Raw genomic sequence first — 27,590 nt, 5'->3', positions numbered from 1 at the left:
ACATTTCTACAGGGATCTCAGCAATTTGGGTAGAATCCTTTAGCAGTCAAGTAAAAGAGGGAGTTCACACATGAGTGTCTGGGTTCTTACGTAATTGCAGATTTTAGGTGCCAAGTGAATGCTGACTCTACTAGTATTTTATTTTATTATATTTTATTTTTTATTTATTTATTTTTTTTAAAAGATTTTATTTATTTATTTGACAGACAGAGATCACAAGTAGGCAGAGAGGCAGGCAGAGAGAGAGGAGGAAGTAGGCTCCCTGCCGAGCAGAAAGCCCGATGTGGGACTTGATCCCAGGACCCTGAGATCATGACCTGAGCCAAAGGCAGCGGCTTAACCCACTGAGCCACCCAGGCGCCCCTCTACTAGTATTTTAAACTTTCCATGTCATGTATCTTTTTGGTTGACCCTTCATGATAAATTCCTATTTCTAGGGTGATGAAGAGGCCAGCCTTGGGTTACCAATAAGCCCCTTCATGGACCGTTCTGCTCCTCAGTTGGCCAATCTTCAGGAATCCTTCATCTCTCACATTGTGGGTCCTCTGTGCAACTCCTATGATTCAGCAGGACTAATGCCAGGGAAATGGGTGGAAGATAGTGATGAGTCAGGAGATACTGATGACCCAGAAGAAGAAGAGGAGGAGGAAGCACCAAACGAAGAGGAAACCTGTGAAAATAATGAAACTCCAAGTAAGTTTTATGAAATCTATTTCTAGGGTGTTTTTTCTAAGTTTCTTTTTTTTAACATAGGTTCAGATAAGTCTTGAGCTTCTCGAGAAGTACATAGTTTGTGTCCAGATACCATCTTCATCTGATTGTGTAAAACCTCCCTTCCCTAATATAATAATAGAAGTTATAGACTATGGAATCTATTATAATACCGCATTCATATAAAGATACAGCCTCTGTTATGAAGTAAAAAGAAATTAAACAGTTGGAGCCTGTCCTTCAGAATATCTTAATGATTTAGAGATGAGAGGAGTTTCAGATACCCTATAGAGCAACCACACACTTATGTTGGTTTAGTTGGAGGAAAGCCGTGTGAAGTGGTAAGAGTTAGCTATCACACATTCATGTAACAAATATTTATTAAGTATCTACTTTGTGCCAGGCATTCTTCCAAGTACTGAAGATAGAGCCATGAGCAGATCAGACAAAATATAAATAAATTGTTGCCCATTTAAATGACTTTTAGTGGAGTACGTAAACACTAAGCAAGACCAATTGGTAAGTCTTTGACATGTGAGATACTGATAAATGCTAGAGCTTTAAAAAAAAAATGGAAGAGGGATATGAAATATTGCAGAGAAAGGTTAAAATTTTAGATAAGGTAGCCACAGATGGGCTAAGTAAAAATGATTAAAAAAAAAAAAAAGACTGAGAGATTTGGGGGAATTATCCATGGAAGTATAGGAAAAAGTGTGCCAAGAAAGAGAGAAAAGCAAACTGTGTAAAGGTCCTGAGGTGGGCGTTGGCTAGGTGTTGAAGCATGGGCTGGGCTGGGGTGGCTGAGAGGAAAGGTAGTGAGGGAGCAGCAGGAGAGAGGCGGTGGGGAGCCAGATGATGGAGGGCGTGAGGGTAGGGCTCTGTAGGGCACTGTATGGAGTTTGGCTCTTAACTCTGAGTAAGATGGGAAGCTGTCTGTGATTTTGTGCAGAACAGTTAGCTGATTCAGCTTACATTTTAAATGGGTTTCCTCAGCTGCTGTACTGAGAATACCTTGAGTTTAGGGTAGAACAAGGGTAATAAGTTAAGAGGCTATTGAAATTATCCAAGTGAGAAAGGAATGTGGCTTTGAACAGGACAGAGCAGTAGTGTTTATGATGATGAAAAGTGTTTCCATCTGGTCTCTCATTTGGAGCACATGATGTAGCCAGTTTACATGATGGCTACATGAGTTTATCTGACTGTAAAAAGAGATTTTTTTTTCTTCTCATCTTGAAATATTCTTTGATATTTCTCCTGTCATAGGGAGGAGACCCAAACAGCATAATTAGTAAAGCCCATAACTCTTACAGTGCTATTGCACAAATACTGTTCTTGCATTCACGAAAACATAGTATGTGATATATATGTGCCTTCAGAAAGAATGTGCAGTCATATTTTTTCGAAGTACTTATCCAAAATATTACCAAAGAGACATATTCTCATCATCTGTTTCTATTTTTTAGCACAGTCAGGAAAATTCATGTCTCAGTTCATCTCAGCCATCCAGTAAATGCAGTTTAACATGGGTGGTGACCCATTTGCCCTCACATAAGTACTCTGCTGTAAGCTTACCAAGATAGGGAGATCTTTATTAAGTATAAACTGATGAGGGTTTTGCAGTTTTGATTCTAGGTCAAATTTTTGCCCAAGTTCTGTGTCCTATATATTAACTTTGGTACAGAATAAGGAAAAAGTCAAAAGTTGTTTTCCTTCAATATTCTATTATTGAAGTAATTATATTTTATTTCTCTGGTGCTTATAAAAAAGGTTTCCATTAGCAATTTGGGGCTAGTCCTGAGATTCAGAGTTTGGAACCAAGATTGGGATTCATGGCTTATTTTTTCATTTGCTCATTTAATAAACATGTATTGGTTTTCTTTTTCCCTTTTTCCCTTTTTTTTTTTTTAACTTGTTTTCATTTCAGAGACCTGTAGTTTGCTGTTTAAGGAAAGGACGGGGTTTTTTGGGTTTGGGTTTGGGTTTTTTTTTTTTTTGAATGAGTGACATTAGAAAGTGTTGTCAGCTTAGCCTCTTGGAAAAGCCTTGTTCCCATGGGCACTCAATGATTGCTATTTGAACTCAAACACATCGAAAAAGCACACACATAATACAGTCATCAGGAATCAAAGGACACAGGCCAAGAGATTTTACAGGCTCAACTTGTCAACATTGGCTTTAGCAACAAACGCGACAACCAGATATTCAATTACTTTTCCGTTCTGTGGGGTTCAGTTGCCATACTGACTTCCAGATTCTGCTCTCCAGACCAAGCCCTCCAAACTCTACTGCTGTAGAATCCTAGTAATTTTAATTCTGTAATCATATTGACTGAGATGGTTAACTTGATTTAGCCTGAAACTTAGGTTTCAGAAAAAATTTAGATTAAATATGCACTGATAATTTCAGCAATTTGCAAAACTTGGAGATCTCCCAGGAAACACAGAATTAAATGTTTCAATATGGTATCCTAGGGAAAGAAGGCTTTTTCCCAACCTCATAATTAAATCTGAAAGATTCCTACAGCGAACTAAGAGGTTTCTAATGAAGTACTAAGCTGCATTTAGAATTTGAGCAATGAAAGGCTCTTTGTTCTCATTTCAAAAGGTTCCAGTGCTGAACAATTTGGCTTCCAATACAGGCATGCTTTAGACCACCTGCAGACTCTAATCTACGCAAATTTATTTGGTACAAACTTTCTTCTACGTCACCTTATTCAGTTTAATTCCAGAGAGGTTTATTGCTAACGTTTAACAGCATTAATAAGAGAACAGCTGTTCTCATAGGGGCTGCCCTGAAAGGAAAAGGAGAAAAATTGAGCTTTTGTTACCTCTTCCCTATGAATACACTGCGTGAATGTGTACAGCAGTCAGATGGAATGACCACCTTGGGCAGTAGCGTTAATCGTATCACTGTGATTCAGATCTATCCTTCAGCCAGTACTCACGTGTAACTCTCTTGATTCAAAGGAATAGGTTAAAAACTACATTAACATTTAAAAATTTCTCAACAGAAACTGATTTGTACCTGACTCCAATAAAAACAAAGTAGAAATAAGCAAGTAGATGGCTTTGGTAGAAGAGTAATTTTATAAATGTGCTTTTAAAAATCTAATGTAGGGGTGCCTGGGAGGCTCAGTTGGTTGAGCACCTGACTCTTGATTTTAGCACAGACCATGAATTCAGGGTCGTGGGATAGAGCCCCGATTCCCTCTCTCCTTCTGGCCCTCCTTCCCTCTCTTTAATAGTTAAAAAAAGAAAAAGAAAAAGAAAAGAAAAAAAAAACAACAACCTAATGTAGTAGTAATATATCTTACTGATTTTTATAGGAATAACTCAGATTTTTTAAAATTTAGTGTATGCGTGTGTATGTGTGTGTGTGTGTATATGCTTATTAAGAACCTTTCAAATGAAGAAATTGATGTCATGCTCCAGGACCCTATGACCTTCTGCCGTATGCATGCCCTTCACTCTGCCTGGAATGCTGCCCACACCTTTTTCACCTACTGTATTTAATTTTCAAAATTTACATCTCACCTCAAGTGTCCTATCCTTTGAAAAAATCTTACCTGTTCCCTCGCAGATTGAGTCGTGTGTTGCCGTGGTTTGATGTGTCAGAGAGAAATTGCACTGCGCACTTATTAAAAGTGTCAGAAAAGACTTTATTCAAGATTATTGCAATAAGGAAGAGAGATTAAATTCAACTCCATTGAAACTAAGGCAGGAGGATATTTAAGCACTAGTGTGAGTTTGTGAAAATCCAGGATAGGACCTTAGAGGGATGTTGGTCAATATGATAGAGCCATCTGTGTTTGCTAATTGGTACTTGGTGAAGTTGGACACTTCCCCTCCCATGGAGACTTGAATTAGGGACCCTGTTTTTTTCAATGATTTCATTTCAAAGGAATCACACCCAGGTACGTGGGAGACATGTTCTTGGATTGTAAAACTAGGTAGAAGCTGGGAGAAGATTTATATTACACAGGAGCAGAGAAGGTATTTGCACTTTCAACTCTTAGCAAGTAAATGCTATAAGAAAAGGGAAGTCAGAGACCTATAATCTGGAAGAAACCAATCTAAAGTTTAGTCAAGCTGAGGGGAACATTAAGCCCATCTTGATCATATGCATACATTGTCATAAAACACAAATACAACATGTGTGTTTCATTTTTTGTCTTCTTTGCCCTCTCCCCTATAAACTGTAAGCTCCCTTAAGGCAAGCTCTGGACTAATCAGTCTTTGTGTCCATAGCATCCAGAAAATTGCTTGCCAATTAATGAGTGGTCGATATAAGTTTGATTGGTGGGTTTATCTCATAAATAAAATAATGAATACAGTAAATTGTTTTATAAATTTTTGCTTATGACTCTGCTTGTATCCCTTCCCCCAGCATTATTTCAGCTTAATAATTTTGTTTTGTGTCTGCATGGTTCAAAAGTAATTCAAGATGATTTAATTTAAGGTCCTTTTATTTGATCTGTATTTTTAAATCAATCTTATCCTGTAAAATGCAAGAAATTTTTGTGGTATTTTAAAATAAAGCTGTTGAAGGAATCACTAGTACTTCCACAAAAATTTTGCTGGACGGCCTCCGAGAGATCTAGTTCTTTTGGTACACCGCAGAGCAAATGGATTTTTTTTTCCTATCGTTATTCTTTTTTTCTTCTATTATTTCTTCTTCCCCCCTCCTCCTGATTATACATTGTGAATCATTGCTACTTTATTAAGTAAGCCCACATATCCCTGCTGACCATCCTGGAAACTTGTACTATTACTGTTACCTCTTAACATAGTCTCTATTAGATCAGATATCCTTTTCATATTATGGTCATTTTTATGACTTACCAACGCTTCATCATTTACTTGCAACTGTGGAGCAGAAGGTAGGGAGAACATGAGTCATCTAGTAAACTCTTACTACTGAATACTTACTAACATCTGGAGGTTTTGAATATACACAAAAAGAGGATACAGGTTTCTGCCCATAGGGAATTTTATAGCCTAACAGGGGATCTTAGCCTACTTTCTAAATTCTTGGCCTAAGTCTACAATGGTCACTCAGATAAAGGTACCAAGAGTTACATTGTGACTGTGAACAGACCCTCTTCAAAGCTCAAGATGAGCTGCCAACTTTACCTCTGCCCTGGAAGGTCTCCCAGACATTACATGTTCAGCATCCCCCTCAAATCTCAAGATTTGCCTTTCTCACTATATCTTAATACTACTCAACGGCTCAGGCCAGACAGTTCAGGGTTGGTTTTTTTGGTTTTGTTTTGGTTTGATTTGATTTTTCTTAGTTTTAGAGGTAGAATTTAGTGATCCATCAGTGGAATATAACACCCAGCACTCGTTACCTCACATGCTGTCTTTAATGCCAGCGCCCAGTTACACCATTGCCCCACTGATCTCTCCAGCAACCTTCAATTTGTTTCCTAGAGTTCAGCATCTTTTACGGTTTGTCTTTCTCTCATTTTTCATCTTATGCTTCCCTCCCTTCCCCTATGTTCATCTGTTTTGTTTCTTAAATTCCACATAAGAGTGAAATCTTGCAATATTTGTCATTTTCTGACTGACTGACTCTAGTTCCATCCACATCATTGCACATGTTAGGACTTCATTCCTTGTGATGGAATTCCTTATGAGTACATGTACACCACATCTTTATCCATTCATCTGTCCCTGGACATTCAGGCTCTTTCCATATTTTGGCTATTGTGGACATTACAACGTTAAACAGTGGGGTCCATGTGCCCCTTCAAATCACAATGTCTGTATCCTTTGGGTAAATACCACTTGCTGGGTCATAGGGTAGCTCTGTTTTTTAACTTGGTTCATCCCTCTTCTTTTTTCTCTACATCTAATCAGTTGCCAAAGTCCTGTTGATGAAACCTCACAAATATATCTCACACTTACCGACTTCTTTTCATTTCTATTACCTTCACTCTATCCCCAGGCATCATCATCATGTTGCTGAGTCCTTTTTTTTCTCTTTGTGCCACCTTTAAAAGATCTTGTAAGTCTCAGTGTGATTGCACTTGATTTTCCACTTTCTACCCACTAGAGTAAAAACTCCATGCTGGTAAGCATTATGTCTATCAGTGAGCGACCAGAATCTGGCCTACTTGGTACATATTAGGTGCTTAATAAGTAGATAAGGAAATGGAAGACTAAACAGTGAATTATGGTATCAATTCAAATTCTTTAAAATATCTTATGTTTCTTCTGTTGAAATTGATTTTACTACACTTCCCCAACCAAGAGATGTGATTTGTTAAAAACTGGCTTCAGTACTTCTTTGTTGAAAACAGGAAATGTTTGGGTCACCAAGATAATGTAATTTGTTTACTTATTAAATACATATTTGCTGAGCCTGCTTCTGTTTGAGGTATTTATGGGTCTTTACAAGGCTTCCTCAAAGAAGCTATAGTCTAATAGAGGGGCTAATGCCTAGAATATAGGAGAACAAGATAAATGTCCTAAAGGATGCACATTATTGAGGACGATGTTTTAGTTCCAAGTGACAAGACTCCAATCAAGTGAGCATATGCAAAAGGGAAAATGATTGGTTTAGGTAAACCTGATGTTGTCTAGTATCCACGCTTACTTGCATCTGCTCTTGTCTCGGAGTCTCCTGCCTGATAGCCTGATCTTCATCTTTGCTTTTTTCATGAGACTGGACTATAGCCAGCTCTGTGTTCCCTTCATTCCAGATAACTAAACAGAGGAGAAAAGATCCCCAATTCCCAGTCCCTGACTCATTTTCATTCTGTGCCATGGGAAAAAAAAAAATCCTAGGGAAGGACTCCAACTGACCTGATTTGGGTCACAGTGTGTACCCTTTGACCCATCACTGAGACATAGCTATTTTGTCAGAAGTGTGGGGGGTGGGGAGTAGAATTTGAAAACCTTTTCTAGAACTACATAATTTAAAAAGGGATGAGAGTTTCCACTCAATGACTTTGGTGATCAGAAAAAGAGATAATGATAATGAGAAAGGGGGGAAAAAAGGAAAGCAATCTGGATCTAAAAAAGGCACGCATATGTGGAGTAAAATGAGAGTTGAGGAGATGGGGAGGGGGAGAGATTGTTTCTTAGAGGAGGAATTCAGTGAAATCTGATTTGAATCTTAAAATAATAAATGGGTGTGAACTTTCAGTGACTGAGAAGAGCATTTGAGAAAGAGGGCAGTACCAACTTGAAAGCAGAAGATTTCACTGTATGTACAGGAGAGAGAACAGTGAAGTAGAGACAGAAGCCAGGCTGTAGAAGAAGGAAGACTGCAAACGTGGGCTCGTGCCACCTTGTGGGAGAACTTTGAGAGGAGTTTGACATGAATTATTTAGTCCCCATGAAGCAGAACAATAACACTGAAACCAGCTTTAAAGAAACCAGTCTTGTAGACTTGTGCGAGTTGAATTAGTTGACAAGGTAAAGGAAGACATAACAAGAAGTTCTTCCAGTAGTCTAAGGTGAACAGTCTCGAGGATATGACTGGAGAATAACGCCAAGATGCAAGCAAAACTGTGTTGAGCATTACAGAATCTTAAAATGCTGTTTACTATATGTCTCGATGATTTATGACTGATTGTTGCCATCTTCCTCTTCCTTCCCCACTCTCACCAGCAATGTTACTGTGATAAACAAATCCAGGGACACGTATCCACTTGGTACTTAGCTCCTATTAATAATGTGAAAAGAGATAACTGAGCACACAAATAAGTAATTTGGTGTTTTCTCAGGAAAGAAAACTTTCAAAAGGAGGAAGATCTACTGCCAAATAACTCAGCACCTCCTGCAGAACCACAAGATGTGGAAGAGAGTCATTGAAGAGGAGCAGCGGTTGGCGGGCATAGAGAACCCATCCCTGGACCCGTCCGCCCAGCCGCCTCCCTCAGAACAGATCCAGGCCATCAGGGAAGAAGAGGAAGAGAAAGGGAAGCCCAGAGGAGAGGAGATCCCGGCTCCAGAGCAAAACCAGTGACAGTGGATACAATGAGCTGTGTTTCCCAGCAGAGTGACTTGTCACAGACTCTTTTCAAGCCAGCACAACACTTAGACACAACACTGTAGAAATACGAGAAGATGAGCAAACAGCTATTGCATTTTGGGATTCTTCGCATTTTATGGGTTTATTTTTACAGTGAGGTACATTGTTAAAAACTCTTGCTCAGAGAAGCTTTCACATTTGCAACACCAGCTTCTAAGGATTTTTTTTAAGGAAGACATATATATGTGTGTATGTATATAAGCTCGCACGTAGATACATGTAAAACATATTCACACACATACACGCACACGCACATGCACACTGAAAGCCAGGCTTCCTGGCACCACCATTTAGTAACATTCATGTTAAGATATATAGTGCTCACTGTGATATAATAAGTTATAAAGGAAAAAAATAAAGGAAAACAAATCACAAAGGAAATGGTGCGGCTTAGCAGGGAAACCGTGCAGGGAATGTCAGTTCCCAACTAAGGAGCTTTGGCTCTTAGTAATGACGGATGAAAGTTCCAGAGCATTATTTGAGTTCTTACACATCCTGCCAACACCGTGTGTGTGTGTGTGTGTGTGCGTGTGTGTGTGTGAGAGAGAGAGAGGCGTGAAAGTGTGCCTGTGTGTGTGTATGTCTGTATGTACCAGAGATTCTTTTGGTTTTAGTAGCTCATAGAGTAGCTGCAGCAAATGACTCTGTGCATCTGAACAAAGAGAAGGTGGTTCACTCTGGAGTGTCTTTGAGAGGCAGTCGTGCTAAATGCCTTCCTCCATGTAGCTCCAGTACAACCCCTCCCCAGAGGGAGGGTAGTCACAGGCTGGCGAGCGGGCCACGTGACTGGTACTACTGCCCAGGCTCCGCTTGGAGGCACTCCATTGCCAGCCTGAAACCTGGAAGACAGGCATTTTCCAATCTCTTTGCCTAATGAATGTATAGGAGCTGTTTGTGAGTAGGTCACTCACGGAAGATCGAATCACCTTTGTAAGGGGATGGCCTTCTTTATACGTAAACACTTAAGAAGGAGCTGGAGACAGATCTTTTCATGAGGTTAGCATTCTAAAACATTGCCAGAGAAGACCTGGGGAATTGCTCTAATACATTGGATCTCCCAGGGTCTTAATGTGCTGCAAAATGTGTGGTAGAAGAGGAAGGAAGAAAAGCAAGAACAAAAGCAAAAGAAGAACCTGCTATGGGAGGATATATACTGAGAGGCAAAGGGGGGGGGGGAATTTCAACTCGGGGTTTGGTGTGTGTGGACAGAGTGAGAGACCGATTCTTGGCAATTGTTGAAGATTGGCTTTGGGTGGCCAAGTTTCCACAGAGGGCCTGTTGTGGTGGTCCACGTGCTGTGGGATGGGGTGGCTTCGATCTGCAGTCTGGCCCCTTGTCATGTTCCTTTGGGCAGGGGAGATTATGGAAGGATTTGGGGGGACTGGGCCTATTATTGGAAGTCTTTTTTTTTTTAATTTGTTTATCTACACTTGTTTATGCTGTGAGCCAAACCTCTATTTAAAAAGTTGATACTCACTTTCAATATTTTATTTCATATTATTATATTTGTCATGAATAGTTATCTTGATGTAAATATAAAGATTTGTTTCTGTAGATAGTAAACTCTTTTTTAAGAAAAAAAAAAAAGGAAAAGGGAAACGTTTTTATAAAGTTATATTTTAATCACCATTTGTATACATTGTATCTATCTCTAAGCCCCGTAAGAAGAGGATGATTCATTTGCACGGAGGTCTATGGACAGCCACTTACCTGCCTATCCTAATTTAAATGATAACCTGATACAGTTACTTTGTGCCAATTAAATGAGAATGCCACAAAAAAGTGTTTTTTTTTTTTTTCCACTAGGAATTTTTACTACCTGTTGGGAAATTTTAGGGTCCATGTCTCCCGAACGGAAGGACTTTCTTAACCAATACCGAATTTTTATGATTGGTGTCCATTTCTTGTCAACACTTTTTGATCATAAGTCCTTTGATACTATGTATGGAACTGCTCACCAATGAAACGATCTTAGTTTCTAAGTAGACCTTGATGGTGATTTCTAACTTTTATTTCCTCTGACATAATAGAAAAGAGTATTTGCATTTTAAAGATTCCTTTGTTTCTCATAAATGAATATTCTTCCCGCCCAAAGCAATGATTGTACATTAACCGTGGCATTTTCCAAACAAGGCAAAGATAATTCAATTAAAAACAAACACTGTTTCAAAGCAAGTTTCCCATTAAGTAAGAAAATATGAAAAAACTCAAGTAGATTGCAGACTTTACTTAAATAATGAGAATAATTTCCTGTTTTTTGACTTAACACTTGAGGTCTTCATTATTCAGGATGTACTGAGTTGTGTTCCATTTTCTTAGTGTTTCAACTACATGTCTCATGTTTGCAAAAATTACTGTGAGTCAGATGCATTTGCTTCCCCAGTTACTTTAACTGTTCTCCTGCCCTTACCAATAAGAGAGGAGGAAAAAAAATTATGCCCATATACCTCTTGCATTTAATTCCTTAACAAAACGAGTCTTTTCCCTTTCTCCTAATGGCATACATGTCTAAAACACTCATTAAGTCAAGGAAAAATGGGAGTGTGGAGCAAGTGGGATGATAGCCTAGCAGTTAAGAGTCTAGAAGCCTACGAGGGTAGCTTGGTCAAAGCTGGGAGGCCTCAACTAGGGGCCAGCCTGGCTGTCAGAGTAGAGGTCTTAGCAAACTACCTAGTTTCATTTATTTTGTTTTAAAGTACATGAAGTACTGGTGGCCAAAGCACTTAGAACCTCTTCATTCCAGAATTAAGTTCATCAGTCCAGGCAGATTGACCATTTTTTCTTCAAAAATAAATTGCCAGTCTATTAAAACTAAAAGTCCATCAAAATAATGGAATGAAGATCAAGTATGAGGCTTTCATACACATTCATTACATCCCAAAGGAAGCCTAGGGGCATAAAAAGACGGTTTCAGCCGATGATACTCTCCCCTGCCTTGGTGACAGCAATATTCCCATGTTTCCTTCCAGCTCTGGAGCTTACTCCCTGTGGTGCCAGCGTATTTGTGGCCATTTACTACATTTTTATATGAGCCTGTTTATAGGTGCCATTAGATAAACTCAGGTCTTTCAAATAAAGGAGTTTCTAGACCATTTAGGAAAAAGAATGGTTGTATAGATAGCCATAAAACCAATGGTGGGAAAATTGGGAACTGGTGACCTTGATGCTAAGGGTTGGTTTCTGTTAAGGAAAAGACCAGGTATCCTGTGAGCATCACTGGTGTCATCTCCAGCATGCTCATAGAATGTCTTTTCAGACATTCTTGTCTTTTAGTCCATCTAAGCCAACCTTTATCCTGGTGAAAACACCACTTTGTTTTTTTTTTCTAAGTGATAAAATTGTAATTTTTGTCTTTTATATAAGACTTAGTTTTGCTCTCAGTAGAAGATGAAGACAGCTTTGGATAGATCTGTGTTGGTCTTCATCTGACAAGTGAAGGAATGTCCTCATATTTAAGAAAATACTCATTTTCTAAAGGCAGAATACCCAATTCTGTCTCTTCCATTTTGATGGAATTCCGAACAAACCCTAATCAGGGCATTCCCAGTAAAACTAAAGGAAAGGGATTGTAGAACATGCAGACTGTTCATATTATATGTATGTATTGTGATTTCCTCATGTCCCCTGCCTCTCTTGATTTGCGATTTCCCAGTGTCCCCTGTCACGTGCCCAGAGAACTTTCTTTGACGGTAAAAGCTGTGCAAAAGGCATGAGACTCAGGCCTATTCTTTGTTTAAATGGTGGAAAAATATAAGTTATTTTCTAAGTAATAAAGATATGAAAATTATCATTGTAAATAAAGTCTCAAGTTTGAAATGACTGTTTTACAAAAGTGAGCTATTTGTGTGATGAGCAACTGCTGAATAATGAGAAGTGAATAATCAAAAACTCATTTCTATCCTACTTTGGCAGGTATTTTTTGGTGGTTCTCTGTCAGTATGGGGATCTCCACTCTCCTCGCCTTTTAAAATACTTGTAAAATAAGAATGAAAACCAAAGTAAGGATCTTACTATCCTCTCTTCTATCCTAACGCTGAGTCCCCATTTGATGCCTTTCCTAGCTCATATGCCTCTTTGGAAATAAACTGTTTTCTTTTCAGACTGGCAGAAGACTCCAGTAAAACAGAGTTTTGTAAACTTTCATAGACTGGGGTAAATCAAGATTCCCCTCATTCTAGAGAGTATCAGCTACTGCATATGGAAAGAAAATGTCAATAAAATTTCAAATGCCAATAGCTCAACTACAAACCACCAAGAGCTAAAATATCTATATAGTTTGAAACCAAACTGAGTTTCCTTTATTCACCTTTTCTCCTAATAAGCAACAAAATACTTTATGATCATTGTTTTAGGTCATTCCTTTCTCTCGTGATTGTTCTGAAAGGAAACTGAATTTGCTGATGTTGTTAGTCTGTTCAGTGAAATTCTACCTGAAGATTAGGAAACCAAGTAACCATTTTAGGTGAAGAGCATTCCAAAATAAAATTACTCACAGAACATCTACTCAGAGCAAATTATGCAAGTCTTAGGTCCTATATTCATATTAGGTGGTTTCTCTAGAATACCCAAATTCTTACAGCAAGTTTGGGATGAATTAACTAGACTATAGCCTTGAGTTAATGAAACTGGAAACAGTGCATTGAATCACTTAACCTGAGGTTAGCTGGTATTTACCGTGTTCAGCACTGATGACCCATGGTCAGAGACAAGAACATGGTTTTCAGTCTCCATGATAGACTATGGATGGTAGGCCATTTGTGTATCACCAATCTTGACTTTCATCTGTGAAAGTCAAGATTAATAATTTGTTAAAATGATGCTGCTTTTACCTTACCTAATGGTGCTTTTATTTCACCTGAAGTGATCTTTATGTTCATATTACGAAATCATTCTAACAGCAGGTTAACAATGATGACCCAGAAGAATTGGGTATTTTGTTGCAAAATACATTTGGAGATCCAAAACTGACCATTAAAGCTTTATAATTTGGTGGAACTCAGTGTTCACATCTGGAGATTCAAAATACTGATCCACTATAAATTATTCAAGTGTAATAAGATTATACATGGAATTATGTAGAGATGGAAAACAAAATTAGTTTTTGGCATATGCTTCAAGCTCTAAAAAGAGCTGAATTCCCTATCTAAGGGCAGCTAGTTCTTCATATTATACTTCTGAGGTTGATTGCTTTGACAGGCATTGGTATTCAAGGATTTCTGCTTCCCTGAGGAGTGGTGGAACAGAAAAGAGAAGTCAAGCCACCGCCTTCTTGATAAATACTGAACATGTCCCTGTTCAGAAAGGTTTCCTCATTGCTTCGCATCAGTTTGGTCATGCAAATAATTCAATCAAAAACTGCTTCAAAGAGATGTAATATTAAATCATCCTATGTAAGTACTATCAAGAATATTTAAATTTGATTAAGCATTTGAACCAAAGCTGTTTAAAAAATTGTGGTTTTTTTTTTTTTAACTAAAAACTCACAAAATGACATTCCATGATATAGAGATGCTAAATACATTAGTATAATCAGAACTACTATTGTGTAACAGAAAACTGGAAAGAATATTTAATTCTTTTTTTTCTAATGTATGTCATGCCTCAGGGAGGCAAATGCTTTATGGAGGGTCCAAGAAATACATGAAATAGATAAAAATAAATTTATTCCCAATAGTTTAATTAGATTAGGTGTACAAATTATAGGCCTGAGTTGTTCTGGGTTTTCCCAAGGAAAAAAAAAATGTATTATTATCCAGCAATTTATCTTGGATTAGGTTGTTTTTAGAATAAGTGGTCTATTAATGTAGATTACATTTTGCTAAGTTATGACACAGTGAAAATGCCAAATACTTACCTTCATTACTAAGAAAAATTACATCTTATTAATCGTGACTTTCACAGATGAAGCACTGACCAGGCAATAATCCACACCCACTGCTTCATCTCCCAAGACTGATCAAATGGTAGGTTGGAATTTGTAATTCATTAATAGAAAAGTAATTTAAAAACTATTTTAAAACTTTACTGCCTTAACTAAAATTTCAGTGTCAATAGAAGTGCTTCTTTCAGGTAAAAAAAACTGTAGCAGGAAATCCTCCCTTCCCTCTTACAAGCAAAACAAAACAAAACAAAAAGTCAGACTCATAGGAGAAAAGTGGGGATTCTCTTCAATTTTACTTTCCATGCTCAAAGTAGTAAAGCAAAAAAAATCAACTTCTCCTCTGCCATAATGAGGAGAAAAAATGCTTTTCACCCCAAGTTCTAACTTGCCACGCCTGGTTTCATTGTACAGCCCCTGGTACTAAAAAGCAAAAACAAAAACGGAGCTATAGATTGGGAGTGAACACTACATAAAATGTGAAGGATCACCCTGGGACACCTCTTCATCTTTGTGACAAACCAATTTAGTTATTTATCAGTTACTCTGGAATAAAGGGACTGAATGGATCCATAGTTCAACCCTGAAATCCCTTGCAACAGTCAGCACTTGCACGTGCTCTGGAACACAAATTCGCCTTTGGAGCTTGGAAATTGCTGCTTGACTACCTTTTGAAGGGAAGGATTTATTTTTTAATCTAGTAATTTTACTCCCTATATTATAGCAAAATATTTGGATGATTTCATGCAAAATTAAAAGTAATTGTTTAAACATGTTTTATTTGTGTATATAACTTGTTGGTGTTAGAATTTTCCATCAAGCTTCTTTTAAAAGTTAACTGATTTTTACGGCTCAAGCCACTCCTACCACATATTTTGTTTTAGCTAGTTATAAGCATAATCAGTACCATAGTGTTGCTATCTTTAAATAATAACCCAGCACATCTATGTATTTACCTGTTAGTGGAGTTTATTGGCCTGACTTTTAGTATATATTTGTTCATTAGTTTTTTTTTAAAAATCATTGTTTTTTAATACTCTGAAATATTTGCTTGGGATTTTCACCATATTATGTTTTCTTAACTGGTGGATTTGTTTTGTTTTTGTTTTCCATTTATGAGTATCACTTTACTTCTTGATATATTCTCACAGAAGTACACATACCATTTTTGTTCCAAGTTTGTTAGTTGATGAGCACTAGAAATAACTATCACTGAATCCACCCACTCCCTGATATTTTTTCCTGAAGATATTTATCATGTATATCACAAAATGAAAATTGGTGCTTTTATAAATGTTCTGAAATTTTCAGTGCAAAATAATGAAAATGCGATTCTCCCTAGCTTTCTATAATGCTATTAAGATGTGCAACTGAAAGAACTTTAATTTGAATCTAGAGTATTTTTGGTTGGGGTTAATTTGGTTAATTTGATTTGGTTTCTAGTGTTAAAATTGGTTTGTTATTCCTGACTGAGTAGTTGTTCTGACTGTCATTATTTCTCCCTTTTCTTGGCCAATAAACCCAAGAAACAAAAAAAACTGCCATTGGAAAGTTTAAATTAGCATGTCCCAAATGTTTAACTTCATAGAGTACTTGGGAACCAGAGAGTATAAACTTCATTTAGTATTCCTAGAAAGCAATATTTTCAAAGAAGTACCAACCAAAACAACAGTATAGGGGATGTCTTTTGCACATGACAGTTTTTAACAAGGTAATTCTTACCACTTTCAACTGAATATGTTTATTAATAACCCCCCAAATTTATCAACTTTTAGAAACCCAAGAGTGAAGCATTGAACTTGTGATCATTTTGCAATGAAATCTTGTCCTTTCACCTGTCTTGCACTTAATATACGTAATAATACTTAATATCTTCCTGTCATAATTATTTGTTAAGTAATTTAGTTAATGTGCTGATAAGTATTTTGTAAAAAGTAAAATCTGTACAGAAAAAAATAATAAATTGTACTTATTTTTATTGTTCTTTAGCTTAGACACTACAATGATGTTCCTTGTTTGCCAGAATTCCTGGAAGTGCCTCTTGACTTTATAGATTATATACACACACACACACACACGTGTGTGTGTATGTGTGTATGTATATTTATATACATAAATATACATATATTTATGTATATATTATATATATAAAAATATTACAGTAACCATATACTCAAAATCATAAGAATTGTGTCACAGGTGATCAGTGTGGATGTTACAATGTGAAAACAGTGTATAATATAAATATAACTCTGTGGTATTATGTTTGATGTAGTTATTTGTACAATCCAAGTCCCCCATCCAGTTTTGAAGGCACCCTTTCCTCGCATTTCCAAATGCAGTGACTTGTGCCAGGACTATGCACACTGTAGCAAGCCATTCTTTACAATTCCTAATGACTCCTGGGGGCCTCTATTCCCATGGTCACATTCCCTTCCCTGTCACCAATGGATTCATATCTGTGTTAATCTTCATCTCGCTGTAGCTAAGCTGTGTCCTTTCTCTAAACAAATAGTCAATACCATAACCAAGATCCCAGGATTTCTGGCATTTAGCTTCAGAGTCCTATAAAATAAGAGGTTCTGATCTTTATCCCATAAATACTACAATTTGTCCTATAAAGATTGTCTGATGATGCCCAATACATGGAATATTTGATTGTAAAGATTCAGAATTATTTTTGTTCTGTGTATTTGAAAGCTTTCAAGGACTCTGAAGGATTCAGGGCATTCAGAGTATTTTAATTAACTCAAATATATAGTCCTCAGAAACCAAAGCAAAATGTGATTTCTACCCAAAGTTCTCAAGGAATTAATTCTGTAAGCTACATGTACAGATTTCCGCATTACCTATACAAAAATCCCGCTCCTAAGTTTGGTGTATTCATATCTTTCTTCACTCTGGTCCAAAACTATCCTCCACCGAAATAAATAACCATTTATCATTTATATTTCTATGTCTTGGGCAAAGTATATCAGTGGAGTATTTACACACACTGTATACTTGTATTTTCTTTCTTCCTTTGTGTACATACACCCTCTTCCAACCACAGACAGCACAAAGGAGCAAGACTGCCAATATCTTCTCAAGATGTGACTCTTATGTGATGTGACACCCAAGATGTGACACCCAGGGCTATCCTCTTACAGTGATGCTATGGGCCTCAGTGGAAGGGAGGCCATATCTGGCTGTTCCCACCTGAACCTTCATCTCCTTCCTGCAATTAGGTGCTGTCGAACTTGTTTTAGGTAAGGAAAAGTGAATTCCCATGGTACAATAAGAGAGGTGATGATATGTATCTTCTAATGGATCCTGAGATCCAGGCCATTGCAAAGGGATAGCCACAGCCACTGACAGGAATAGAAAGCCTCAAAGATCAGTTCAGTGTGTGTCCTGGGTCAGCTCCCCTACGCTCGTTGAACCGCATGAGGTGAGGCTTGGGATATGCATATACCCTAACCAATGAAAAGAAGAAAGAAAGAAAATCCATTCTTAAATCATTAGAAAATCTTCTGCTTGTTGGGACAGATTTAAGCTTCTTTAATCCTGAAGATACTTCATGTCCTGATCATTTTTTCTGACACCATTTCTGGCTTAAGAAAGGAGCTCCACGTCCAGTTCTGCTGAAATCTGTCAGATTTGAGGAATTGTCCAGCTGCCCCTACTGTCTCGGATCATTTGGCCTCCTGGGACCCGTCAGAGCTGGGTGGGCTGGGCCGGGCATGGTGGTGCACATTGCTTCATACTTAGTCATTAGCACTCAGTACAGTGGCTCCTTGCTCTATTGTCAGTCTGATTGATTTTCCCTGCCAGATGCAAAGGTGAATTCATAGAAGGCCTGGTCTTCAGAGACTTCAAAGCAGCTAGTGATTATGTATTTGTTTTCTATTTCTGCTGTAATAAATTAACACAAATTTGGTGACTTCAAACAGTGCAAACTTATTAGCTCACAACTTCTGCTCTCTCACAAGATTAAAATCCAGTGTTTGCCAGCCTGGCTCTTCCCTGAAGTATCTAGAATCCACTTCTGAACACACTTGGGTTGTTGGCAAAATGCAGTTCCTTGTGTTACAGGGCTGAGGCCCCCATTCCTTGCCAGCTGACCACTGGGAACCTCTCTCAGCTTCTTCAGGCCATTTCCTTTCTTCATGCATTGCTTTTCTCACCAGCCCCATCTTTAAACCAGCAATGTTACATGATTCCTTCTTACACTTTGAAACGTTCTCACTTCTGCTGCATCCTTTCCATCTCCAGCTAGAGAGCGTTCTCTGCTTTTAAGGACTCGGGTGATTATATTGGGCCCAGAGAATCCAAGATGATCTCCCTACTTTAAGACCTTAAATTACATTTGAAAATTATTTACGATTTTCTGGGGATGATGGGGCAGACATCTTTGGGGGCTATAATTCTATCTTCTACAAATTATGAATAGGATAAGGAACAAGGTGGAGATAAAGAAGGTGTATGGGCCACACAGTTATTCTACATAATGGAAACTCATGCCTACAATGAAATTGAAGGGAAGGTGTAGAGATTTCCCATATACCCCTTGCTCCCATACACCCAACGTCCCCCAGTATCGATATTCCTATAAGAATGGTATAGTTGTTACCATTAATCAACTATTTATGAACACGTCATAAATCACCCAAAGTCCATTATTTAGGGTTTACTCTTGGTGGTGTACATTCTAAGGGTTTGGACAAATGTATAATGACATGTATTCATCATTATAATATCACATGGGGTATTTTTACTGCCTTAAAAATCCTCTGTGTTCTGCCTATTCATCCCCCACAGCCCTAACCTTGACCACCACTGGTCTTTCACTGTCTCTATAGTTTTATCTTTTCCAGAATGTCTTAGAGTTGGAATCATACCGTATGTATCCTTTTCAGATTAGTTTCTCTTCCTTAGTAATTTGCATTTAAAGCTCCTCCAAGTCCGCGTGCCTGGGTGACACAATTATTAAACATCTGACTCTGGCTTCAGCTCCGGTCATGATCTCAGGGTCCTGGGATCCAGCCCGGCATCAGGCTCTGCACTCAGTGAGGAGTCTGCTTGAGATTCTTTCTCCCTCTCCTTCTGCCCCTCCCCGTTGTGCTCTCTCTCTCTGTGTCTCTCTAAAATAAATAAACAAATGTTTTAAAAAATAATAAATTTCCTTCATGTCTTTTCATGGCTGGGTAGGATAGGACCACCATTTATTTATTTATTTACTGACTGAAGGACATTGCAGTTCCTTCCAAGTTTCAGCACTTATGAATAAAGCTGTTATAAACATCTCTGTGCAGGTTTCTGAGGAGACATAAGTTTTCAACTCCTTTGGGTAAATACCAAGAAGTGTGATTACTGGATCATATGAGAATATGCTCAGCTTTATGAGAAACCACCGAACCCTCTTCCAAAATGTGTATACCATTTTACATTCCCACCAGCGCGAGTTTTTAGACCTTTTCAGTGCAGAGATCTGGCATATGTACTATTCAGACTGAAAACTCCTAGTTCCAACACGGGACTGCAAAGTTTTTCTTAACCTCATTCATCTTAAATTATCAATGAGACTTTAAGTGATGAGCCTGGGTGAGGTCATAAGGGAGTAAGTGTAGATAGAGCAAAGAAGATATTCTAATGACTGAACTGTGCAGTGTTTTGGCAATGAATGTTAATGGAAAATGACCACTGAGGCAGGAGGAAAACCGAAAGAGTGAGGGGGGTTCTAAAAACTGGGTTTAAAAAAAGGATCAAAGGAAAGGGCACAATCAGTGGTATACAATTCTGCTAATCAATTAAAATGAAGCCTGGAAATTGATCTCTGGATTTATTAATGTGAAGGTCTTTGATGTTATTGATGAAAGTAGCTATGGTAAAGTGGTAGAAGCAAAAAAAAGAACAGGTGGGACAAGAAATATAGAAGAGGAATTTTATTTATTTATTTATTTTTTTAATTTATTTATTTATTTGAGAGAGAGAGACAGTGAGAGAGAGCATGAGCGAGGAGAAGGTCAGAGGGAGAAGCAGACTCCCCATGCAGCTGGGAGCCCGATGCGGGACTCGATCCCGGGACTCCGGGATCATGACCTGAGCCGAAGGCAGTCGTCCAACCAACTGAGCCACCCAGGCGTCCCTAGAAGAGGAATTTTAGATAAGGAACATAGATGATAGTGTATGCTTAGCAACATGAACCATACATCCATAGGAATAGAAAGAAGACAAATAATATGAATACACATACAGAGGGGGAGTAAATTGGCGAGGGCAGAATACAGTATTTCTCTCCTGATTTTAAAATTTTCATCAGTGAGTTCCCTAAGCAAGATCATTGGCTGGTAATGAAAGTTGGGGGAAAACCAAAGTTTGGGAGAAGTCATTCAGGAGAAAGGAAAACTGATTAGGTTATAAAAAGATATGTTTAACAGTGCCTCTAAGACCCAGTGAGGTTAGTGGTCATGAATTAAAGATGAGCCCTGAGGGCATGGTAATGAGTTTTCTTCAACTATGTGGGTGTAAACACAGAGTGGACGGGAAGTTGAATTTAACTCAGCTGTGGTTTGCCGAGGAAGAGCAACAAACTGACCAATGGACAAGGGAATGCACCATCATACTGTGCAAGTGAGTGATTCAAACAGTTGTACGAAACTCAACTCAGGTAAGGAGGGAAATGACAATGTGAATATTATGGTTAAATTGTGCCGCCCGCCCCCAAATATGTTGAAATTCTAGCCTCCAGTATCATTGAATGTGACCTTATTTGGAAGTAGGATCTTTGCAGATTGATCAAGCTAAGATGAGGTCACTGAAATGGGACCTCATTCACTATGACTGGTGTCCTTTCAAGAACAGAAGACAGAGACACACAAGAGAAGATGGTCATGTGACCATAGAGGCAGAGATTGAAGCAGTAAATCCACAAGCCAAGCAGTGCCCACAGTTGTCAGTCACCAAAGAAGGGGGAAGAGGTAAGGAAGGATCTCTGCAGGTTTCAGAGGGAGCATGGCTCTGCTGACACCTCGAGTTTGGACTTCTGGCATTCAGAACTGAGATAATCAAGTTCCTCTGCTTTAAGCCACCCCGGTTATGGTACTCTGTAATTGCAGCACTGGGAAACTCATTCATTGATGGTTAATTTCACAACACAGTGGCAGAGTCGAGTGGTTTTGATAGAGATTATATGGCCTGCAAAACCTAAAGGACTTACTCTTTGACTCTTTGCAGGAAAATTTTGCTGACGCCGGGTCTATAGTATGGAAGTAGGATACAGTCCAATGCAAGACTATATACATGAGGAGCTCTGAATATTATGTAAAGTAAGCATTATGGACATTCAGAACTGTAACATGAACTGTGGACTTAAGTGGTCAGGAGAGGAACCATGGTAGAGAGTGAACTTGAGCAAATTGGGGATAGGCCAAATTACATTCGCAGGGGAGAACTGCATTTCTCAATGAGGATAGTAAACACTGTTTTCCCCTAAATGCACCAGTGGCCACCTGTTAGATGCATTGAAAAGTATAAGACCTATGGCAATGCTTGCTCACTAGCAAAGGCTGTTTTGATTGCTAAAATAAAATATGTGGTCTTTAGAGTCTGAATGCACCGTTGCTTCACTGTAAGATCTATTATTTTATTATTTAATAATATTAAATATTATTATATTTTCCTTGTATCCCTTTTTCCCTTTGGTAGGAAAAGGTGCTTATAATCATATTTGATTATTGGTTAATGATCCTTACCATTGTGTGAACTGAAATTATACGTGTAATGTTGATACTTTCCAGTCATTTAGTGCTTTGTTATTTGAGACATACTTTTGACTACATCGTATCATTAAATCCTTAAAACAGCCCTATGAATGTGTTTTGTTTTCTGTAATAAGAATTGTGCTTTATGGAGAGGAAGTTGAGATTCAGTAAAGTTTAGTGACCAGGCCAGAGTCATAGCCGTTTAAGAATATGCTGGATCTCGGGTAGTACCGATAGCAGATTCGTTTATTCCTATAGACGAGATTCAAGCCAATACTACTCAGAATCTCCTAAAATGGTACTCTTGGAAAAAGAATTTATCATAATTTTAGAATTTTTCAGTGCAAGGAGTTCTCTCTCCTTGGAATTTAGATAGAATAAACAAGTGGCTGCCAAAATTTCAGTGTTTTTCTTTTTTTCTATCAGACCCTTATAAATTGGATGCAAGCAACTGATCGTGTGTCTGAGAATTGGCCCTTTCTAGAGAGAGCTCTCAACAGAGCCTTGATCCTGACCTGGTATGTGGTCCCTAAGATTCTCGAATCCCAACGGGAAAAGAACCCATACAAAGATTTAGCTTATGAGCCCTTTTTTTTTTTTTTTCCTTTTTTCTCCGAAGGATCCCAGTGATGTCCTCAAGGAGCAGCTGGCTTAAAAACTTCTTGGAAGGAGAAGGAGGGATCTTTGTTACAAACTTCCGCCCCTCCTCCTGCTTCTGTTCCTTTCCCCTCTGCCCCCTGCAGAGTTGTGTTTCTGGGAATCAGCAAGTAAGATCACAAGTAGTCTTTTCTCTTTTCACTCTCTCTCTCATACAGAAAGCTTTATCACGTGTGGCCTTAAACTTGCAGCAAACTGCAAAGAAATGGCTCCAAAGCTTCAGCTCTTTCTGTGCCCTGGGAGCTGAGATGCACGTCAGTGGCTTTGTCAGCGTGGCCTGTTCTTTGCAGACTGCCAGAGAAAAGAGGCCAGGAGGAAAGAGGGAAGAGTCGAAATTGCCCAAGGGTGAGACCATGCCCTTCATCTTTTCTTTCCCCTAATTTGCTCTGTCTGTGCCCATCCAGGCTCTCCCCACCTGGCACAACTGCTCAGAGCTGCTGTAGAATTCACCCCAGTTTCCTCTCTCAGCCTGTGAAGTGGGGTCCAGCCTCTCCCTGAGCACGCTGAGAGGAGCTGGCCATCTTTGATCTCCACCTCCAGGTAAGATTTAGTTCTCTACTTTCCTGCTTTGTGGCTCTCACGTCTGATTCTCATAGGAGAGAGGCTAATCAGCCCTTTAGTTCTGCACTACCAGCGTCTGACCCACATCCACCGTCAAAGTTGTTGGGGCCCTTGTTAGGTTGATAGAAATAGCAAAAGGACACTGGTTAAAGTTAGGTCACCTCAGATCTGGGTTCAGATTTTGACTCTGAGAACTTATTAGTTGGATAGTTCTTGACCACTGAATGGCTCTGAGTTGTATCATTTTCTGTAAAATGGGTATTCTGATGCTTACCTTGTTGAGTTGTTTTTAGAATTAGCAAAAAGTTTGTCATTCACCTGGCACAACTTCAATCTGAATCTGACACGAACACTTATCTGTATGGGGGTTGGGGGAGATCAGCCTTCTTAACACATACTCCTTGTTGCAAGTACCGTGCGATTACTTGGTGCCCAGAAGACCAGCTAGTCCAGAGGATTTCCTCGTGTGGGGTGACTAGGAGAAGAGGGTGGCTCTTTCTGACTTGCTCTCTGGCAATCTTTAGGGTTTGACGGTGGATGGAGTTTATGTCACAGGATCATAGCACAGAAGTTCTGGGCATAACTCAGTCATAACATGCCAAGGCTGTCTGTGCTCTTTAAAAACTGTGAGATTGATTTTCAAGCCCATGTAAACAGAGAATTCCTTTTTTTAAAAAAGGAATAGAGATTTTCTATTGTTTTATATCTATTAATATATTATTTTATATCTATTAATAATAATCTATTCTGCTATCTATGGTTGGCTTCTTTTTCTTTGGCCCCCAAAATAAGATACACTCCAACCCAGGTTGGATAAAAACTTTGCCATGACTCTTTTTCTGGTGGAATCTGTTCAAGAGGAGGGAGGACAATTAGGGATTTGCCAAATGCAAATCCTTCTCAATAACTGTGTTCTTGCTCTACTTCTGCGACTGCAAATGAATGGAGAGAGAGAGAATTTGGAGGAACTTTCTGTTCAGGTCCTTGACCTTGCCTTCCGTTTCTTTTCACAGAGGGATGAAAAGCTCAATGTTCATAAACATAGCCTCCTTGAAACATACTATCCTTGAGATGATATGCAAATTAGCCGTCAAGATGAAATTATATTTTCTGTAACAATATGCAGTGTCAGTGTTTTATATTATTTTGCCCTAACACCACATCGTCTAGGATGACCATAGTTCTCTTGTTTTTATTATCACTTCTGGATTCTAGTTAGAGTGATTTTGTGTCATCACCTCCCAAGTTTAATAAGATAGTGTGTTTTAGTGTCTCAAGTTTTTAATATAATTTTCAACATGATTGTTTTTCTCTCTAGCATTAGCATTCTGGATTAGCGTAGTGATAGTATATTTAATTATTAAAGGATTAATTTGCCTGTTCTTGTCCACTGGCTTTATTATGACTGGCTAGAAATAATATATTGAACCCCTGAAAGAGTAGGCCAATTTGAATGATATTAAATTTTTTCTGGTGTGTATTTCTTGCTTGGTGATATGTTTATACTTATAATATCTAAAATATTATTATATGTTCATTATAGAAAAATTAGAAAATATAGACACACAAAGCATTTTTTAAAACATTATCTGCATTGTCACCAACCAGAAATAATGTGTTAACCTGTTCTTTAAAGATTTTCTCAAACTTTGTTGTTTCATATACACATGTGAAAATGGGTGCTTCTTCTGTAAAATAGAGTATTATATATATTATTTTTCAGTATGGATTTTTAAAATCAGTTCTCTAATGAACATATTCTATATAGTTATATTTACTTCTTATACTAATTTCTAATGGGTTCAAAAGATTTCACTGTATGAATAGACCATAATTTTTTGGACATTAGGTCATTTAGTTGTTTTGACTTTTTATTATTATTTATTATTATCAAATTATTATTATTATTATTATTATTAATAGCTATGTGTCTCTGGCAGTTTAATTAAAGGTACTCAGTAGTCTTTTAGTGTGAAACCTATCTAATATTGCATAACCAGTGTTTTTCAAACTCCTTTTCATTGTTCTGACAAAATGTTGTTCTGAACAACTAGTTTCGTTGACTCTGAATGTACAAAGTTGGCCATTGGTATCAGATAGATGGTAAAGAAGAATTTCTATGTCCTTAGTTTCTTAGAATTTGGGTTTTTTATAAATCAGGAATGTATGTTGTATTTTATCACCTGATGTTTTGCATCTACTGAGATTTTATTATTTTTTACTTTGAATTCCTTTTTTTCCCAGCTTTACTGAGATGTGTTTGACAAAAATTGTATAAATGCATGGCATACAATGCGATGTTTTGATATACCTATATAACATACTGAATTTTTAATGTGATGATTTAGGTGAATAAAGTTTCTAATATTAATTGTTAAATTTTTTAACTAGATCTTAATTAAAGAATATAAATTCATTTGGATTTTCTAGTATTTTATTTAAAATTTTAACATCTCTAAATTTCATCTGAAGTGGTTTTTTTTGTTTGTTTGTTTTTGTTTTTTTGAGCCATGACTTTGTATTATTTCACAATTGAATGAAGAGTTGTCATTGTTTGCCATTATATCACATACTGGACAATTCTGAATTAAAGTTTTTATGAGGATTCCTCCCCAAAACTGAAAATCAGTAAATAGAAGTATTGTAGATTTTACAATGTTAACATTTCAAGACTAATGTTTTTTTTCTTGTACTATCTCAGTGAGATTTTATTATCAAAATAATTATGTCTTTTTAAAATGAATAGAGATTTTTATTATCTATTTCAGTTACATACTATTTTCTCCTTGAAGGATATTCCTTGATAAAGCACTCCTGTTACATCATCTATCCTTATTAGTTTTGGTTAGGGGATAGTTTTAGAGTATTTTTGGTAGTGTCTTCCTTGGCTCTTTTTCTTTTCTGGTTTATATTAATACAGGTAATTCTTGCTAGAAAATTATCTATTTGGTCAAGACTTTAAAGTTATTTCTATATATTATGCATAATTTTTATGTTTTATACTTTTGAACATCTTTGTTTAGAACTCACTAATATTGTATTCTCATGTTCTTATCTTTTGATCTTGCTTAGCATTTTCTGTTCTTTGTTTACTTTAGTTCTTTGGTTTTTATCTTTTTTCTGTTTAATTCGACTTTCCTTTGCCCTTTTTTTTTTTTTTCCTAAAGAGAGAGAGGAGGAAGTAGGCTCCCTGCTAAGCAGAGAGGCCGATGTGGGGCTCGATCCCAGGACCCTGGGAACATGACCTGAGCTGAAGGCAGAGGCTTTAACCCACTGAGCCACCCAGGCGCCCCTGCCCATTTTTTAAAAGTTAACTTTAGGGCTTCCTGGGTGGCTCAGTTGGTTAAGCAACTGCCTTCAGCTCAGGTCATGGTCCTGGAGTCCTGGGATTGAGTCCCGCATTGGGCTCCCTGCTCAGCAGGGAGTCTGCTTCTCCCGCTGACCTCTCTCCTCTCATGCTCTCTCTCTCTCCCATTCTTTGTCTCTCTCTCATAAATAAATAAAATCTTTTTTTTAAAAGTTAAATTTATGCATCAAATAATCTAAAAATCAAATAATTTTTTTAAACAGGCCTTTGCCATACCCTTCTCAACTCATTTGCTACTCCTCCACTTCTAATTGTGTCAGGTCTTTCTTTTCATATTTAATTACATATTTCAAAATAAAATTTATTTTTCAGTTTTGAGAAGTTATCAAACTTCAAACTGTGAAGGATGAGGTTTAGTAAACACAGAATAAGAATTACATAAAGTCAAGGTAATATACTCATAGACAGAATAAGCCTCAGTTTTATTACCACAGTACATTTAATTTTACTCGGTATCTTATTTCTTTAATTAGTGTGATGAATATACAGATTTCTGTTAACGTACAAATGCATCATCTAATAAATATTAGGGTGATCTAGAAGTTATTTTGTTTTCTAATTTCTTCAGATACATTACTTTTACAGGCAGGCATTGAGCCATATGAAATTCTAAAGTAAGGCATGGGACATA

At 37.7% G+C, this 27,590-nt stretch overlaps 2 protein-coding genes across 3 annotated transcripts in view; both read left to right on the top strand.

Annotated features, from left to right (window-relative positions):
* The window catches only part of PDE3A (phosphodiesterase 3A), a 318,877-nt gene extending 306,303 nt beyond the window's left edge, over nt 1–12,574 (top strand). Inside the window, exons 15-16 of the mRNA XM_059185916.1 lie at nt 438–693; nt 8,447–12,574. Of these exons, the coding sequence (XP_059041899.1) occupies nt 438–693; nt 8,447–8,688 (498 nt within the window). The 3' untranslated portion in view covers nt 8,689–12,574. The remainder of the gene's footprint in view (nt 1–437; nt 694–8,446) is intronic.
* Nucleotides 12,575–23,186: 10,612 nt separating this feature from the next.
* Nucleotides 23,187–27,590, top strand: part of SLCO1C1 (solute carrier organic anion transporter family member 1C1) — a 60,777-nt gene continuing 56,373 nt past the window's right edge. For both annotated transcript variants that reach the window (XM_059185915.1, XM_059185913.1), the window contains exon 1: nt 23,187–23,571. The gene's annotated coding sequence lies outside the window, so the exon portion shown is untranslated. The remainder of the gene's footprint in view (nt 23,572–27,590) is intronic.

The sequence above is a fragment of the Mustela lutreola genome, chromosome 8 (assembly GCF_030435805.1).
Source record: "Mustela lutreola isolate mMusLut2 chromosome 8, mMusLut2.pri, whole genome shotgun sequence".
In the NCBI taxonomy this organism is placed as follows: Eukaryota; Metazoa; Chordata; class Mammalia; order Carnivora; family Mustelidae; genus Mustela; species Mustela lutreola.
This window is presented reverse-complemented; position numbering and strand designations above follow the sequence as displayed.